Here is a 16901-nt window from a genome sequence, read left to right on the forward strand (position 1 = left end):
AAAAGAGAGCTAATACTAAGTAATACTATACAATTATGGATTTTGTCAACAAGCACCTAGAGTATCATCCATTATTTACCCTGTTTTTTAAATAATATGATGGTACCTTCTTGAGACACGATTGTTTCAAGATCACGTAACGTATACGAAAGCAACACAGTTACACGCTTCTTTGAACCATCGGTAATATAGTTATCGTTAAACAAAAAGATTGGTAAATTGTAGAATACGGCTTTTATATAATTAAGATCCAGTTCAATGCGAGTCGTTGTTGATGACAGGCATCGGCATTACACAAATGGACGACTGGAATTACTGTAAGGCGGCTAAGTTGTTATGGTACACATAGAAACCAGGCGTCCGCAGGAGTTTGTGGAAAATGAGTGAGGAGGGAAGGGAAAGGGAGTAAGAACTATAAGTCGCGCCGAGGCAGAGTTGTTGGCGTATCGCTTGAGCGGGTAGAAAAGGAGAGAGGCCCTCAGCAAAATGTTGGCAGAAGGGTAGCTAGCTAGTTGGCGAAACCTCAACGGTTGTGTGAGTGATACCAGGTCGCGCATGCGTGCACACTCCAAGAAAGCAGCCAGGCATCAATGGCTGGCTTAAAGGTCTGCTGAATACCTCAGTGCAGGCCTTATTCTTTTCCTCGTTTTGGTCCTTGCCTTAGTTAAAAAGACAGTAAAAAAGGAGGTGAAGCAATAGAAAAACAGACCTGTCGTTTTAACAATAACTATTGCATGGGCATATCACAAGAAATCTGCGCCAAACCCCACATCAAGAGCGTAACAGGGATCTAGTGGTATGGCGCAACGCGTGGTGTAAATAATACGAATAGATTGCTTTGTCGCAGCACTACGTAACCGTCAACAGGTACGCACTCCTGAGTAAAGAAACCTTTGCTTTATAGGGCTCTGGGTGACGTTGACAACAAAGTGAATTCTTAACGAAGTAATAAGTGCTCTGCCAGACGAACGGATCTATTTCAACGCAATAATATTCCTTCACGTATATTGTGCCCTACGTCGAAGTAAACGCAGCTGAGGGACACGAGGCGGTACATCGAATCAGTTACTTGAAGCTCGCAAGTAGTTTTAGGACTGGAGCTTGTGAAAGTCAAAAATGTGGTGTAAGAGACATGTTTACAATGCCAAATGTACGGCCCACAGTTGCTTTGCGAATAACTGGACGTGCTAAAATCCGCTTCGTTATGTGAAAAAGTACTGACCTAAAGTTGATTACTACCGTGTTCAACACTTCCTATCTGCTTTTTTTGTCACTCACAAATTAAATAAACATTGATGGCTCAGGTATCTCCATATTCAGAGCCTGTCCGAAAAAAGTAAATAAAGCCAACTTAAACATCTTGCTTTCCTATTGCACTGTTGGAAGAGCTAAAAAGGACGAAACACAGAGCTTGGAAAAGAAGATTCTTAGCAAAAGTAGCACAATCTCAACGGTGACTCCCGTCGTCGTACGATCTGCCACCGCTTGGTAACTTGGATAAATGTACCGCTGTATCAATCTTTAAACACACAACTCCAGTACTACCGCGACCATCCTAAAAATTATGACTACTGAAACAAAGATAGCGACAATAGCAAAGTATTCAACAGCTGCTAATACTGCTATATTTATTCATTTAATTAACACATTTCGAGGTTGTGATAATGTGAAATCTTGTGATGTACCTGCTTCGACTCCAGGTTATGATAATCATCGCATGCAGAAAACGATATCTATCCACCGCCAGAATAACACTAATAATACGGCGTGTTATTGTGATGATAACTAGATTAAAAATGGTATTCATGAAAGCATCATCAAATTTGACTAGAGACGAGCTATACGGGTAACCTAACGCGCCTACTGAATATTTGACGTGACTGAATTTTAATCCGTGCGTCGGCCGTTGGCCGGTCAATGGGTTCCTCGGGCAGCCTTACACAATTGGGCTGTGCCAAAAGCAGCTGACATCTTTTGGCGTACGTTTTGCTTCCGATTTACGTACGTTTGTATAAAAGTGGCATAGCCTTCATTATTTCTAAACCCTAACATCAACCAATCTAAAACCAGCCAGTACAGCTAATCGTACGCATGTAGATTTGGAAGGGCGCGTTTGTGTTATTGTCAAATCTGCGCGATGCATGCGGCCCGTGGACTCGTTGACGCGGAAAACCGCGTTGTTCTTAACGTTGGTGGTATTCGATTCGAGACTTATAAACAAACTTTAAAGAAGATTCCTGCCACGCGCCTATCGCGTCTCACAGAGGCACTCGCCAACTATGATCCATTACTTAATGAATTCTTTTTTGATCGACATCCGGGAGTATTTGCACAAATTCTGAACTACTACCGTACCGGGAAGCTACATTACCCCACAAACGTCTGCGGTCCACTGTTCGAAGATGAACTCGAATACTGGGGTCTTGATCCAAATCAGGTCAGTAGATAGCCCGCTGTGTGTTTCAACCTTGGTTTAATTCACACGCTTTTTTTGACAGTAAGTTTTTTTGAGCAGGTTACATTTTGCTGGTAATTTTTTTCCAAATATAGAGCATCAAGGTTGTTGGAGTAGACCAAAGGCCAAGTGCAAAACTCGGGTTACTTTAATGTTATAAGTGGGGTCACTCATAAGTTACTCCCTTCTTTGTTAGGTATGAAGGATAGGACATGATATTGATATATTTATTTACAGTTTGTAATAATTTTAAATCTGAGTTATTGTCCCGCATTTCTCAGGTCTCGTGCCTGGCGTTCTCATAAATTATATTGACGTAGTCATATAAATACACGTCAAAAAAAGCTGTGAGACTGAACGGTATCCCAAAAAAAAATTTCTCTATTTCCAAAATACTGTTATAGTTGAAAACCGAGACGTTTGATACGAAGCTGACTTCGTTAGTAGCAATCCTACGGAACTGTCTTCGAAAGAAGTTAACGGGTACCATTTTTTATTTCCAAAGGTCGATTTCAATAATTTATAGTAAAAACAATGCCATTAATCACTAAACAAAATGTATCGTGAATAAGACCAATTATATGCAATTTTCATGAATTTTGCTTGTCAATAGTATTCACGACAAAAAATATTATGAAAATGGCATATATATTTCATACTATACGAACGGATTGTTATTGTGCTCAATTCCCGCAATTTCACCCAACTAGACGCTCATACCACTTCTCAAATGCTCGAATGTATATACTGTACGTACATATATTTGTGATACTTTCTAATGTCGGCTTCTTTGTGCACTTCCCGTGTGGTCCTAAGAGCTATCATATCACGGGAAACATTACGCTTCTGTAATATCCACTTCAGTAACTCCATTTTTAACTATATCCAATGTTCTCAGCTGTAATAAAATGGGAGGACCATACTTAGCAGCGATGCAATATCCCTGGTAAGTAACTAGGTTATTAGAAATTTGGATAAAAAGGTTAGGTCGCTATGGTACACTCTCTACCATATCTAGGCCACTCTCCACGGTTTTCATGCTAATAGCAAAAATCGGTGTCTCCATCTGACGATAAAACATTTACTGGTGTAAGAAGGCAACGATTTTATATAAAGAAAAGCGGAAATTCTAATTTCAACACATAATCTCTCAGCCCGATACAGTTACATTATTTCAGCGATTCAAAACAGATGATAATAAATAAAATTCAACGAAATGAGTATACATATCTTGAAGGTAGACAGAACCCGACCGTCAGTCACCGAAGAGAACCGACGACAAGTCACTGCCGTAAGGTTATTACGACCTACGTTACGCATCATGACCGCCATAAAAGGGGGGTTGAACAGCCTAACCCTTGATTGTGCACAATATTTTTTCTCTCGTCACGAAAATCCTCTCGTTGGAAAAAGTTTCATTAAATTTTCTCCAACGAGAGAATTTTTACTTTATTTAATTTTTAGTATTTATTGATATTTGTCTTTATATAATAATATAATATATAATATAATTATATTATATTATTATTATTAATCATAATAATTATAATAAAAAGATTAATATTTATCTAAGATTCGGCTAACAAATCGCCTGCGATGACTATCGGAAAATCGTTAACGGGGTATTACTTCATGTAGTGTATCCGTGAGTGTTTTGTCGTTCGATATCAGCTAATCGTCTCAATGAAAGGAATTGTCAGTGAACAGCTGGATTAACTCTTTTTCCAGAACTGAGAAATTTTATTTGCGAGTGGTTTGCGTATAATTGAGCGCCTTAACCGGTGAAACAGTAGCCTTGGCTAGCCACACTTATGTCTGCCATGCTTCTGCAACAGTAATTTATCCGGTCAACTGGCCACCGCGTGTAGTGTGTCGCCCGGGCCGATGTCTGAGCTCGTCTACCCCTTAAAGCTTCGGTTTAGGAAAATCAGGAAATTTGTGATTTATATGCAAGCTTGTGTATACAAGCCTCGTTAAAGCAAAGCGTCTAAGAAAAGTAAAAAATTGTCTAAGAACCTACAGGCACAGTATTCGACTGTTTTAACCTTTTCTGCATTGCAGGGCTAAAATGAGCGTCATCAGGAAGCATCTTTCTTTGACAGCTTACTGTAAACGAATGCGTAACTCCTTCTTTGTATGATCAATTGTAGTGTTTTTTTAGCAGATTATATGCTATTATGCGGGAGGGTTAGACAGTGGAAAAGATTCGTTTTCTCTTCCAGTTTCAATGCATCAGACTTCCTTGGTTAGACACTTAGATAAGGTTAAACATTCTAATAGATTGTGCTGACCTCTTGCAGACCAATAAGCCAGAATCCCCAAAGCATCGAGTTCGATACAAATTATAGAGTCTATAAACTTTATTAACGCAACGGGTTATCATGCTTTCAGTATAAACCGACAATATGCTTTTGAATAAATAGTCAAGGGCGATTCAAGATGATAGGGTTGATTCTATATCCGGTAGGAACTATCATGCTCCTTAGCCTTTTGTTCCTTTAACATTCCACATAGTGGTAGTTGCTGCCATATTTTTGACTTGTAAAAAAAGTCATAAGTCAACAACGTTGTCTAATTTTACATATGTTAGAGATACTTCCACAGGACTTTTTTACACGCTGCTGCAGTGTGCAAAAAGACTCATGCAGAGGGATTCATTTTCCTACTGTAGACATACATTATAGTGCGACAGTAGTTATTCCTTTCGCCTACCAGTGTCCTAAATCAATATTTGTAGACGTTCGTTTTGCGAAGAATGTGCGAAGCTGTTTTATTAGAATCTATAAACTTAAGGACAATGGTTTCGTCTTAGACTTGCTTTACGCTATTCCGTATGCAGTACTATGTCATTGTCAAATCCATTATTGATTGGACGTATTTGATAAATATAAGAGGTTATATTAATTGCCATTGTAAGTGGAGCATTAGTTAAACTGCGCGTTCCACGCTGAAGCGCCTGGTCCAAGATGGGCATCTTAAATTTACGTTCAGTGACTAAGGCGTCTTGTACCAAACTACTGGAGGCTAATTCCCAATTCGAAACTTTCAAGTGTGTCTACGCACGACGTCAATTAGACCACCACGTGTTTTCTATTGTGGTAAGAAAACATATTACCAGTGCACTGTTCCAGAAATTGAGAAACCATTAGAAATCGCTGTCTTTAACCAGATGTAAACCTTGATGTTCGAGTTACGCAGATATCGGAGGAAAGCCGAGGTATCAAAACCACTGCTGTTAGACTAGAGTATTTGCACTATAACTCTTTTTTAAATTTCAGAGCATGAATCGAATAGTGAAAAGTTCCTTGATTGTCCGAAGTTGCTTTGACCAGACGTTGTTTAAGTTATAGAAGATGTTGGAAAGCGCAATAAGGAATAGAGGACTGAGCGTTGAGCATAAATACAGTGACATTTTCACTATATATTCCTCAAGTCATTGAGAAATGAGATGGAACTCTTCTTTCAAAGCTTGATCGCTAAAGTATTAACATAAACGCAACTTTTTGTATGTCTCGAAATATGGCGTCCATGCTTTTAATACATGGGCGCTTTCGGTACGGTGCAAAAAAGACTCGTACGCAGTAGTAGTGTAGAATGCGGTGCATCTAGAGGTACTACCATATCCGATAAACTAAAAACTATTTGTTAGCGAGACGATCACATAGCTTGAGGAAATGCTAAATTTATACAGTGGAATTGTGAGAAGGCCCAGACGCAATAAACAATTTCGTACTAATGGAGACTTGGTCAACTGGCCTTTATAACTTACCGCGTTTCTATTCTGCGCATTGCCCTGCATTGAAGAATAACTGGTCAGTGCGTCCTAACAGAAAGATCTTCCTTTTCTGCAATCATAAGATAGACGACCTCACGCCGTACCTAATTGGGAGTAACGTCTTTATCTTGCGTCAACTAAGTTTCATAGCGGCCTGTGTTTGGCCGGCTGATTCGGAATCAACGCATGTGCTAGCGGAAAACTCTTCAATTGACTGGAAGTGTTAATCTGTCAATTTTCCTCTCCTTTTGTGATTACCGGCCATTTCAACGTTCAGCGTTGACCAGACGAAACCGAGCCGCACGACGGTCTATCAAGACAGGCTTGCAGAGTTGCTGGCTAGTCAATGATATTTCGATATTTACTTCCTTGGGATATGTAAGAAGATCAATTATCGATATATGCGCAATGAACGAAATCGTAGGTGGAATAAAGCTTCAGGGTGAAAATCACTCATCATCAGAGACCGCAAGCATTAGTGCTTCTATATTAAGGGAGATTTCAGTGCTTAAGTTGCATCTGTGTAAATTGTGCTGCAAAAATGTAACAAGCTTCTGGAACCTATGCACGAAGCCTTTCTGTATCTAACGTGATAAATTCGGAAACTTATATGCAACATCTGGTTGAAAATGTTCAGTATACAGTACAAACAGTACAGTACAAACTCAGACCTAGAACGGTGCTTGTTAAACATTAGTGAAAATTCTGCAGTATTTCGCTAAATTTTACAACTTTTACCAAAAAAGCCATAGATGGCTAGGGCCATGAAAAAATTCTTACAAGATACTTTATCGAATGAAATGGCCTGGAGACGGTTCTATCGCATTGGTTTTAAAAATGTCGGTGCAAAATATACTCCTTGTATTGGGGGACAAATTAAGGAAACGAATGGTAAAACTATTATAAAGTTAAGCAACACCGAAATGTGAGTAGCAAGAAACTAAATATCCGTTACCAAACAGTGTTAAACCATTTGAAGAAAGCTGGCTGCAAAAAACCGCTCGATGCTTGGGCACAATACAAATTGACGCAAAGTAATTTAGTCTATCATAGTTTGATCTGCGAAATTTTACAGAAATGCAACGAGATCGGATCCGTTTTAAAGCAGCTGATCAAAGGTGATGAAAATTGAATCACTTAATATGGAAATTTGCAAATTAAAAAAATGTTTTTCAATATGTGACAAAGCCCACAGCGATGGAAAAGAAAGTGATGTTGTGTATTTAATAGTACTGAAAAAAAAAGCGTATCTCGTAAGTTGTTGTTGCCTGGCAAAGCGATCGACTAAGACCCCTGCCGTCAACAGCTAATGAAATATAAGTCAATTAAAAAAATCGACCGGAACTTGTGAACAGGAAAAGTCGTCTCCCGTTATGAGAATGCCAGATCACATACATCTTCAGCTATCTGGAAAATATTGCGGGAACTTGTATGGAACATTTTAATGCATCCTCCGTATAGCTATCGTCTGTTTCCGTCTCCGCAGAATTCTCTTAATGGTGTTAATTTAGTGTCAATGGAGGGATGCAAAAATCGCGTATCGTATCTTATTTCACAAAGAAACCTGAGAAGCTTTATGGCGATGGAATGATGGCATTACCAGAAAAATGGCAGATGATAATCGATTAAAACGGCGCATACTTGGTAATATTATTTCAAAATATAAATATGTTTTCAATTATGGCTGCAATTTATATACTTGTCAACTCAATATGTACCACACGTGCGCAGCAGCAACTGTCTTGTAGTGAAAATAAATCATTCTATTTTTCGAAAAGATTTGACAGAGTTTCTTACCCTATAATGTCCTGATAATTACGTGAGCTTTAAGAGGTAGGGAAGCCATAGCTTTGAAGTACCACCCTATAACCATCAATTCGGGGTCAAAGTAGATGAGCCCGAACTCTTTAGTGGTATTCTGTCTAATGTGGAGCAGGGCCTTTGTGTGAGATTTCCTACGCTTTAGATATATCTTACCTGTAAAAATGATAGAAAAGTATGTAAATAATTGAAAATTATGACCCGTGCGATAGCTGCGTTTGACAAAGCTACATAAAGTCTTAATGTACTGTTGATTTTTGATTGGTGATAGTGCCTTCAAACCTATCGGTTTGAAGTTGAATTTCTTTTTAAATTGAAAAGAAAAATTGAAAAAGTCCGATTGGACCCTTGGTTTGTATGTTTGGATAAAGTTTATTTGGATTTTCAAAATAGCTTCTTCCATACATTGTTGCACAACAATGCTATCCCAATCACATATAAATGCAGGTATGCATAATTTCGTCTACACTCTTAACAGTTATACTGTTTCCAGTGCTCAATATATACAGGGTAATTCAGCTAATTTTTCATTAAATTCAGCTAAGGAAATTATATTTATTTATATAACTATTTATAAAACAGGACAATTAACCAAATATCGGCTAAAATTATATTCCGCTCGACTTTGTTGTCATCGCGGTACATAAAGGTTAGATTGAATGTGACGACCAGAAATGACACCTTAATACATACAAAACACTTTGTTAAAATATTTATTTTTATTTAGATAGTGTCCTAGAAACAACTTTTCCTAGCCTGAGTTTGGGTAAGCTACCCTGTGTAATAATAACACACATCATTTTATAATAAAAAGTATACTTTGTTTTTTTTCGAGATGTAAATAGTTTTTAGTTTTAAATAAACTTATGGAAACACTAACAACGGCGTGAAGGCAGTAAATTCGAAAGCTGCTTCCTATGCGACCAGTTAATAACGATCTTGTTGCCCCAAAGTAAATACGATTTAGTGCCTTTACCTAAAAAGCTAAATATTTTCTGGTACGTATTCTTCTAAAAAATACGTCTCGTACCGCTGTTAGACGTTTTACCACACGACTTGCTCTCAGCATGAAACGATGTGTCCATGCTCCAGTTCGAATGCAAATTGTACCCCTCAAATTTTGGTAGAAAAACACTCCACCCACCGGGACATACCGGCACTGTCTGAAGAACGGCGTCTATCTATAGACTCCGGAATAGGCTTAATTCAGCAGATATACTCCTTTCTAGTCGTTCGCAATAATGATCAGTGTGCAATAGAACAATTATGAACGCGCGTGAGATCGCTCGTATTGAACGGCGTGGCTTTTATATAGAGGTGAATAATAGCGTTAACACTCATTGTAAATGTGTTTCATGCTGTATTATTAAAATGAATGCCATCCATTAACCAACAATACAAATGAATACGAATTATTTTGTGTAAAATGTTATTGTTTCTGTATTATAATGTTATAAAATGTGCTTGTTTACATTTCTGGTGAAATGAATTAGAAGCGTGCCTTTTTTTTGCGATAACTACGCTCGCTAAATGTGCGTTGGCTAGCGTATTTTACAATATATAATAATATTAGTTTTGTCCGTCCACAGCATTGTCAATAACTTTTTGTTTTTTCAAAATATGGCACATAGTCGTTGCACATACGCTATCAGCACGATAGTACTTCATGGCCAAAACAAATACTAAGATATCAAAAAAGTTTGTGAAATCCAAAGTTTAAGTGTAACCAGTGGTAGGTCTAGAACCGTTTTAATTATGGTAGAGCTTTGCTTTACCTCAGATATGTAGATATGTGTTTGGTAGAGAAGTACTGCTATTTGTTACACCATGAATCTCTGAATTTTTTGATACACCATATGTGATGTATGTATGTACGTATGTATATAGATATAATCTTAATATTATTTTATTGAGCGAACAATTGCATGGATTAACCTTTCTTTGAAGAAATAGACAAAAAGCCTGAATTGTCAACTTAAATATGCTACTGCTGAACTTAAATATTTGCACCTATATCACGGAAATTAATAAAGGAAGCCTGAACTCCCAACGACACCTTATACTTTCTGCGTTATACTACCATTGAAATTAAAACCAAAATAGTAAACTCAGTTACCCCATAATTAGTCCTTAAATTAAAGATCTTGTTTTTGTGTAATTCAAAAACTAACGCTATTTACTTTGGGCGTTATATAAAACGCTGCTAATAAAGCAAGAAATATACATTACCTTACTATCTGAATATAAAGATGCGCATACTTAACGTTATTCGAAAAAATTAAGCTTTTTAGTTCAAGGGTGGTACCATCAGCGCATTATTAGAGTTAACCTTATGTTTTTAACTGATGCAGTAGTTTATAACAAAAAAAGCATTGTTGTATGTGAGCCCTTTCTCTTATACGTTTTGTGAACCTCACGAATAGTCCTTTTTAGCAATTTATGAATAGAAATCCTTTAGCGCCCGTCTTTCGCATTATTGACGAAAACTGAATTTATATTTTTCGTTTCTTCTCATTTGCTGCTTTTAGAACTTTATCATAGTTTAGTTATTATTTATATTATACTTAGTGTAGGTGTCTACTTCAGTTTCCAGCACGCGCCCCAGTTGGCTTGTCCTTACGAATGCTTCACAACCAAGTAGTGGTAATTTAAAAAATAACTTTAGGGGTAGAATGATTTTTAGGTTTCTCTATTATTCATTCATCGAATCTTTTCTCCTATTGGAATTGACCTTATAGATTCTAGATGCATAGCAAATGTTTTAAGAATAGTACGGACCAAAAACAACCGCTTGGAACTCAAGGCAGTGCATAGTAAGAAGCGAATTTATAGTGTAACTCGTAATAACTTACGAGCCAGAACACAGAAACCGTTTCTTTAAATTCGTAACCTAACGGTACACTAATTTTATTGTTAGCTTCCAAAAAGCTCATCTAAGCTTCAAGCTGGTCAAGCTTCAAGGAAACCAAAAGGCTACTTATTTTGTTTTCAAATTAATGGTTGACTTAGTTACTAGTAAGTTCTGTTCTCTTTACCGGTAGTTCTGTTCCACTATGTGACGACTGACTATCGTTGGATATCGCAAAGCTCTCAGAATACTTTAGATAACAAAAGAAGGGAGATAACAAAGAACATAACAGAAAAAGATCAGGCCATTGCACTTAAATTTCAACGATTTTTCCAATGACATGTTCAATCATTTTGCTATAGGGGCAAGATTGCCATCTCTATATAAATAGGTTTCGATCACATATTAGAGGAGTATAAAAAATAGAACGTAAGGCGCTCGCTTATTATTATTAGCGTTTGTCATATTACTGGCCTTGATTTGGATTCCTATTCTTGCCCGGCAATTTTGAATGATTATAATGTCTTATTAAAAGCACGTTAGGAACTTGCTTCTAAAAAGACCTACCTACGCCTTTCTTGCCACCATTGGTGGCATAATGAGTTCTATAGCATAAAGTTCCCGTGATAGTGAAATGGTAACGTGTTTGCCTATTAAACTTAGCGATTCGAGGTGGTTTAGGTTCAAATTGGGCGTAGACACACTTCGTTGCGTGTTGGCAGTAAGCCGTCTAAAGCAATGCCTAACGGCTTAGGTAACCGCTGTAACTCAAAATATTTAGTTCATATCGCTAACTACTCGCAATTAATTCCCCTTCAATTCACCGCTATAATGTGCTCTCGCGATAGTCCTCTTTAGATTAAGACTCAACCGGAATACAGTCGATATGTAGACTGGAGTGAAGGCGGCAAACATTTAATAATGGATGGCCAAGTAACAAATAATTCTTTGTATCTTTCCGATCGCAGGTTGAACCATGCTGTTGGATGACTTATACGGTGTATCGAGACACGCAGGCGACTCTCGCTATCTTGGACACTTTGGATATAGAGAACGAGAAACCTTCCGATCAAGACCTCGCGAAAAAGTTTGGTTATGAAGAAGCCTACTTTAACAACAGCATGTCTTTCTGGCAAACCGTAAAACCAAAAATCTGGCTGCTTATGGACGAGCCCTATTCATCGCACTACGCTAAGTTTATTGCGGTCATGTCGGTTTTTTTTATCTGTGTTAGCATCGTGTCATTCTGCCTAAAGACTCATCCCAACATGCGTGTACCTGTAATCATTAACAAAACTATCGAGCAGGTCAATTACTATCAAACACCAATTAACCTGAGCGAGTACACCATTAATCAAAATCGTTATTCTCCACCAAACGGTTGGAAGAGCGATGGAAAGAAAGGAAAGAACTACTATTCTAATACTTGGATATTAGACAAGGTTAAAACAGATGCACATGCCGCTTTCTTTTATATCGAATCTGTGTGTAACGCTTGGTTCACTTTCGAGATTGTTGTGCGATTTGCCGTTAATCCGCGCAAGCTGGACTTCGCCCGAGACCCGATCAACATCATTGACTTTATAGCCACAATGTCCTTTTATAGCGACATGTTATTACAGTACCTAGCTGCTGACCTAGAGAACGCTGACATCCTAGACTTCTTCTCAATTATTCGTATTCTGCGACTTTTTAAGCTAACCCGACACTCTCGAGGGCTTAAGATTCTCATCCACACATTCAAGGCGTCGGCCAAGGAACTCGCGCTTCTTGTCTTCTTCCTCGTCCTCGGCATCGTTATCTTCGCCTCGCTCGTCTACTACGCGGAGCGTCTTGGCGTCAACCCAAAAAACGACTTCACCAGCATTCCCGAGGGCCTCTGGTGGGCTATCGTCACCATGACCACAGTTGGCTACGGAGACATGGTGCCCAAAACATACGTGGGCATGTTAGTTGGTGCATTATGCGCCCTTGCTGGCGTGCTCACAATTGGCTTGCCTGTTCCCGTTATCGTTAGTAATTTCACCATGTTCTACAGTCACACGCAGGCCCGGGAAAAGCTTCCTAAAACACGTAGGCGCTTCATAGGAGAACCTAATCAACCGGCTAGTGGCATAACAGGTAATGAGGGTCAGTCGACAGTGGCGGGAATAACCGCCGCCAACCGCCGTTTAAACACTATCAAACAAAGACGAAAAGGAGCCGCTGAACCATTATTGGATCTTTAACAAAAATCACCCTTTTTTAAGCAAAACTAACAGAAAAGTTTTTATCATATCCGTGTGACGGCCTAAGGGCGTTCGTCCATCCGGTCGCGGATCGCCCTTCCACGTTGCATGGCGCCAACGCCCAGTATTGAAGCAACAGCAGCAACGGCAGCAATAAAAAAAATATCTTCTCTCCCAATGCACTCACAATCCTAAACGCGGATGCGAAACTGTATAGCAGTTATATGAACAGGTGTATAACTGTGCACAGTATTGTTCAATCTAATTTTTTTTCCGAATATGCACCTTTGTAATCATTGCTGCGTCGTCAACCACGTCAACAGCTAGAATTATATGTATTGTTAGCCCCCTGCTGTTAGTAGGTTGAAACAATAATACATACGATGCAATAACAGAAACATTAATTTGAAGCTAAAATAATAGAGTAAAACTTGTTTTATACGATGCGATAGGCATTTTGGATTTTGAGACGCCTTACTCTCTACTTCCATCACAAACTATCGCAAACCAGGGCTTCATGATAGTTTTCAGCCAACTAGCAAGTGTTTCTAAAACAAAGGTGATATAGTTTATATATATGCCATCAATTTTAATTCACTGCCGGTATTGGGGCTAGCTGATACTTACATGGTGCTTCTAACCTGTGGCGCAATGTTCTGGGAAGTGGTTTTCGTGATTAAAATCACGGGGTTATGATTTGATTTCTTTACAAACTACATGGCGGGCCAGAAAAGCAAAGATACAAGAATAAAAAAAGACCCCATGTGCATCATTGTTTTGAGTGATTTGTCACAATATCAATAAGGCTCTGTATTCACCTGGACTCTACAGACGTAGCCTTTTTTGAAACAAGTCTTAATAGGATCTTGATCAAATATGTTGTGACATTCACTTTATCATTCATGCTTGCTAACACTGAGCAAGCATAATCATATCGAGGCATTCGGTCAACTGCAGTATAATTATGAAATAAAATATTAATTAATGGAAATGCCAGTTACTATTTTCAAAAATCTGTATAGCTAATGTCTGTCTACAACTTAGTGAATCGGCGGCAGCTAAATGATAGCAATGAGGGTAGAAAAAGGTCTATGATACAAATAAATCGTAGCAAACTATGCCACCCACTTACTAATTGTGCTGCATAGTTTGGTATTAAACTATATAAGCAAGTATACAAACTATATAGCATGAACTATACGACACTTTAAAATTTAGGCGATAAATACTAAATATAAACAATACAAGAAATGACGGAGCAATAGAGTTGAATTATTGGGCTAGCTAGGCTGGGTGCTAAAAACCGTTAAGCATTTTTTCTCAGCCTCACTTACGCCAAGTCCACATTCGTACATTTGAGTATTTGTAACATAAAAATAACTATGACATTGCGTTCGTTTCGGACAAACTAATCTGCCCCGGGTTGACATTTTTTAATATAACCTGGCCTATACGCACCAGCTGCCCCTGTTTTTAGGTATATGTGAAAACAAGCAAACTTGTTGAAGCTGCTTGACGTTTTTTACGACTCGAGAGTTGAGTGGACCTTGTGTAACTTACCGATGGTGTACGTTTGTTTTACATCATTCAGGTTGTTTGATCTGGCATGATGATATGCTGTACCAACAAACTGAACACTTAATCAGGGATAAGAACAGCAACGAATAGCTAGTATAAATAACTAAAGAGATGAAAGGGAAAAAAATCGCAAATATAGGTACCTTAAACACTCAGGATTACATTTTAATTGGAGGAAATACTTTGTGCCTCTAAATCCTGAGCACTAAACGTCTTGTCGCCGGGTTCACTTATCGGCACATACAACTATTGCTGGGCTGTCTACGTTTATTAATCGATCTGCAAGCAGTACATGATCATGAAGATTATTGCGTCTAGTCATTGAAGACACTCCGTTCATTTATATAAATGCATCCCTTTTGACTAACTCTGTATTTCACAGACACTATGCAATTACTGAGACAAACAAGCACATACATACACACGTAAAATAAATCATACGTAAAAATACATCGGAGACAAAACGACGCAGCGTTGCTTGATACTGACATAATGTATCGCTAACATCGACATGTGAAGCTTTATTACAAACACACAAATGAATAACTGAACGAAAAACCGTCTAACCTATAAAGTCTAATATAGCTGGAGCTAAGGATCTAGCAAGCATCGAGTAGCACACTAAAGCTAGTATTATTATTACGAATATTGGGTATATCGTATGGCAGCGACCACCGGACTGACTTTCACGTATTACATGTAAGCCATCTACAGTTACCTCGGCTGTATTAGGCAATCTCATATCACAGCCATGCTACCGGTACACCAGTCCGCATGTCCTGCATTAAACGACGAAGCCGACAAAAAAAACGAATTTTAAATAGGCATATGGGTAAAATAATGTTTCTGAAGTCAGGGAAGACACATTGTGCTAAAGGTTTTCTGTTTTCACTCAGCATTTTGCCTACACACCTAGATTTAAAATACGACTAACCATGTGCTCAGCAACTATGAATGCTTTTAGAACCATTAAATGATGCATAGTAGCTTAGGGACTATATAACGCACTAATTTGTATTAAATTTTGATATACATTTACATATGTCTTGATGCAGGTCTTGTGGCAAGATGATGAAACATTAACAACAGGATGCCATTGCAAAGTAGTAATATTTTTATTCGATTTTTATGTTTATCATTTTACTTTACTATGTAGTACCTACTAAAGTGGGCCTAATTCCTATACCAAACAGAGAATTAATTCAAAATATAGAGACTGAGGGTTATCAATGTATTAAATGTAGTTAGTCAAAGGATGAGCTGATAAAAATAAGTCATTATTTCAAAGCTTTACTAGAGTTCAGCTAGCAATGAAGCAGGAAAACATAATGGTAACATTTTTTGTCCGACGAAGTTTCGTTTAATTCTTGCTTCAAAATGAAGCTTGGCTTCCCTTTTATATACCACATTTCCTAGAATCATATCTTTGTACATTGGTGTAGTCTTTATTGGTTAATGATCAACAGTGTAGGCTACTGTGAATCTTAACTATTATCTTGTTAGCACACGTTTCTAGTTTAAAACAGAGTGCTAAGGCAAGCTAAATGTAGTCTAATATTCTTAGAGTTTTCCAACAATTTTCTCGCGATCCGTGCTTATCTGAAGTCAACTGGATGTGCAATGATGTTTATTCCGCAGGCACAAGCAGAATATATAATATGTCGAAAATCAAGATTAACTAACTGAATATTCTCTCAAAAGGCAGCAGAGCGGCACTCATTTCTCAATTACATTCATTGTTCAACAAAATCATAACACTTTTAAATAGAATGTGCTTTATTTATCGGTAGAAGCCCATGACCTTAAAGCTTTTAAATAAATATTCGAGTACACATATAATGTACTCGTTACTTCTGTCATAGTGGTAATATATTGCCTTTTTCGAGATGTCGCATCGTGCACCTACGATCTAAAGGAAAATATCGGAGTACCGCTATATATGGCCGAATAGAATGAATGAGCGGTTCTTATTAAGATGATTTAAAATACTTTGGGTGCTTGTATAGCCGACGCATACATGTATAACTACGCTATACGATATTACTTTCAACAACAATTTTAAATAGTACTTCACACGATTCGGGTGCGTCTACATACGATATATCAAGAGCACTACGTAAAACATATGCATAACGTAGCTAACTCTTGGACACACATTCACATACAAACACAGATATATCCGTGTTTGTGCTTTTA

The 16901-nt window shown here is 38.0% G+C and overlaps 1 protein-coding gene across 2 annotated transcripts in view; it reads left to right on the forward strand.

Annotated features, from left to right (window-relative positions):
* The first annotated feature begins 467 nt into the window (after positions 1-467).
* LOC111267938 (potassium voltage-gated channel protein Shaw) overlaps positions 468-16901 on the forward strand; it is a 25024-nt gene continuing 8590 nt past the window's right edge. Inside the window, exons 1-2 of one of the 2 annotated variants that reach the window (XM_022846555.2) lie at positions 468-2437; positions 11868-13020. In XM_022846555.2, the coding sequence (XP_022702290.1) occupies positions 2138-2437; positions 11868-13020 (1453 nt within the window). In that variant the 5' untranslated portion in view covers positions 468-2137. Of the gene's footprint in view, positions 2438-11867; positions 16545-16901 lie in introns of those variants that run through there. The other variant, XM_022846554.2, reaches the window with a different exon arrangement.

This window comes from Varroa jacobsoni, unplaced genomic scaffold, assembly GCF_002532875.2.
Source record: "Varroa jacobsoni isolate VJ856 unplaced genomic scaffold, vjacob_1.0 scaffold_1243, whole genome shotgun sequence".
In the NCBI taxonomy this organism is placed as follows: domain Eukaryota; kingdom Metazoa; phylum Arthropoda; class Arachnida; order Mesostigmata; family Varroidae; genus Varroa; species Varroa jacobsoni.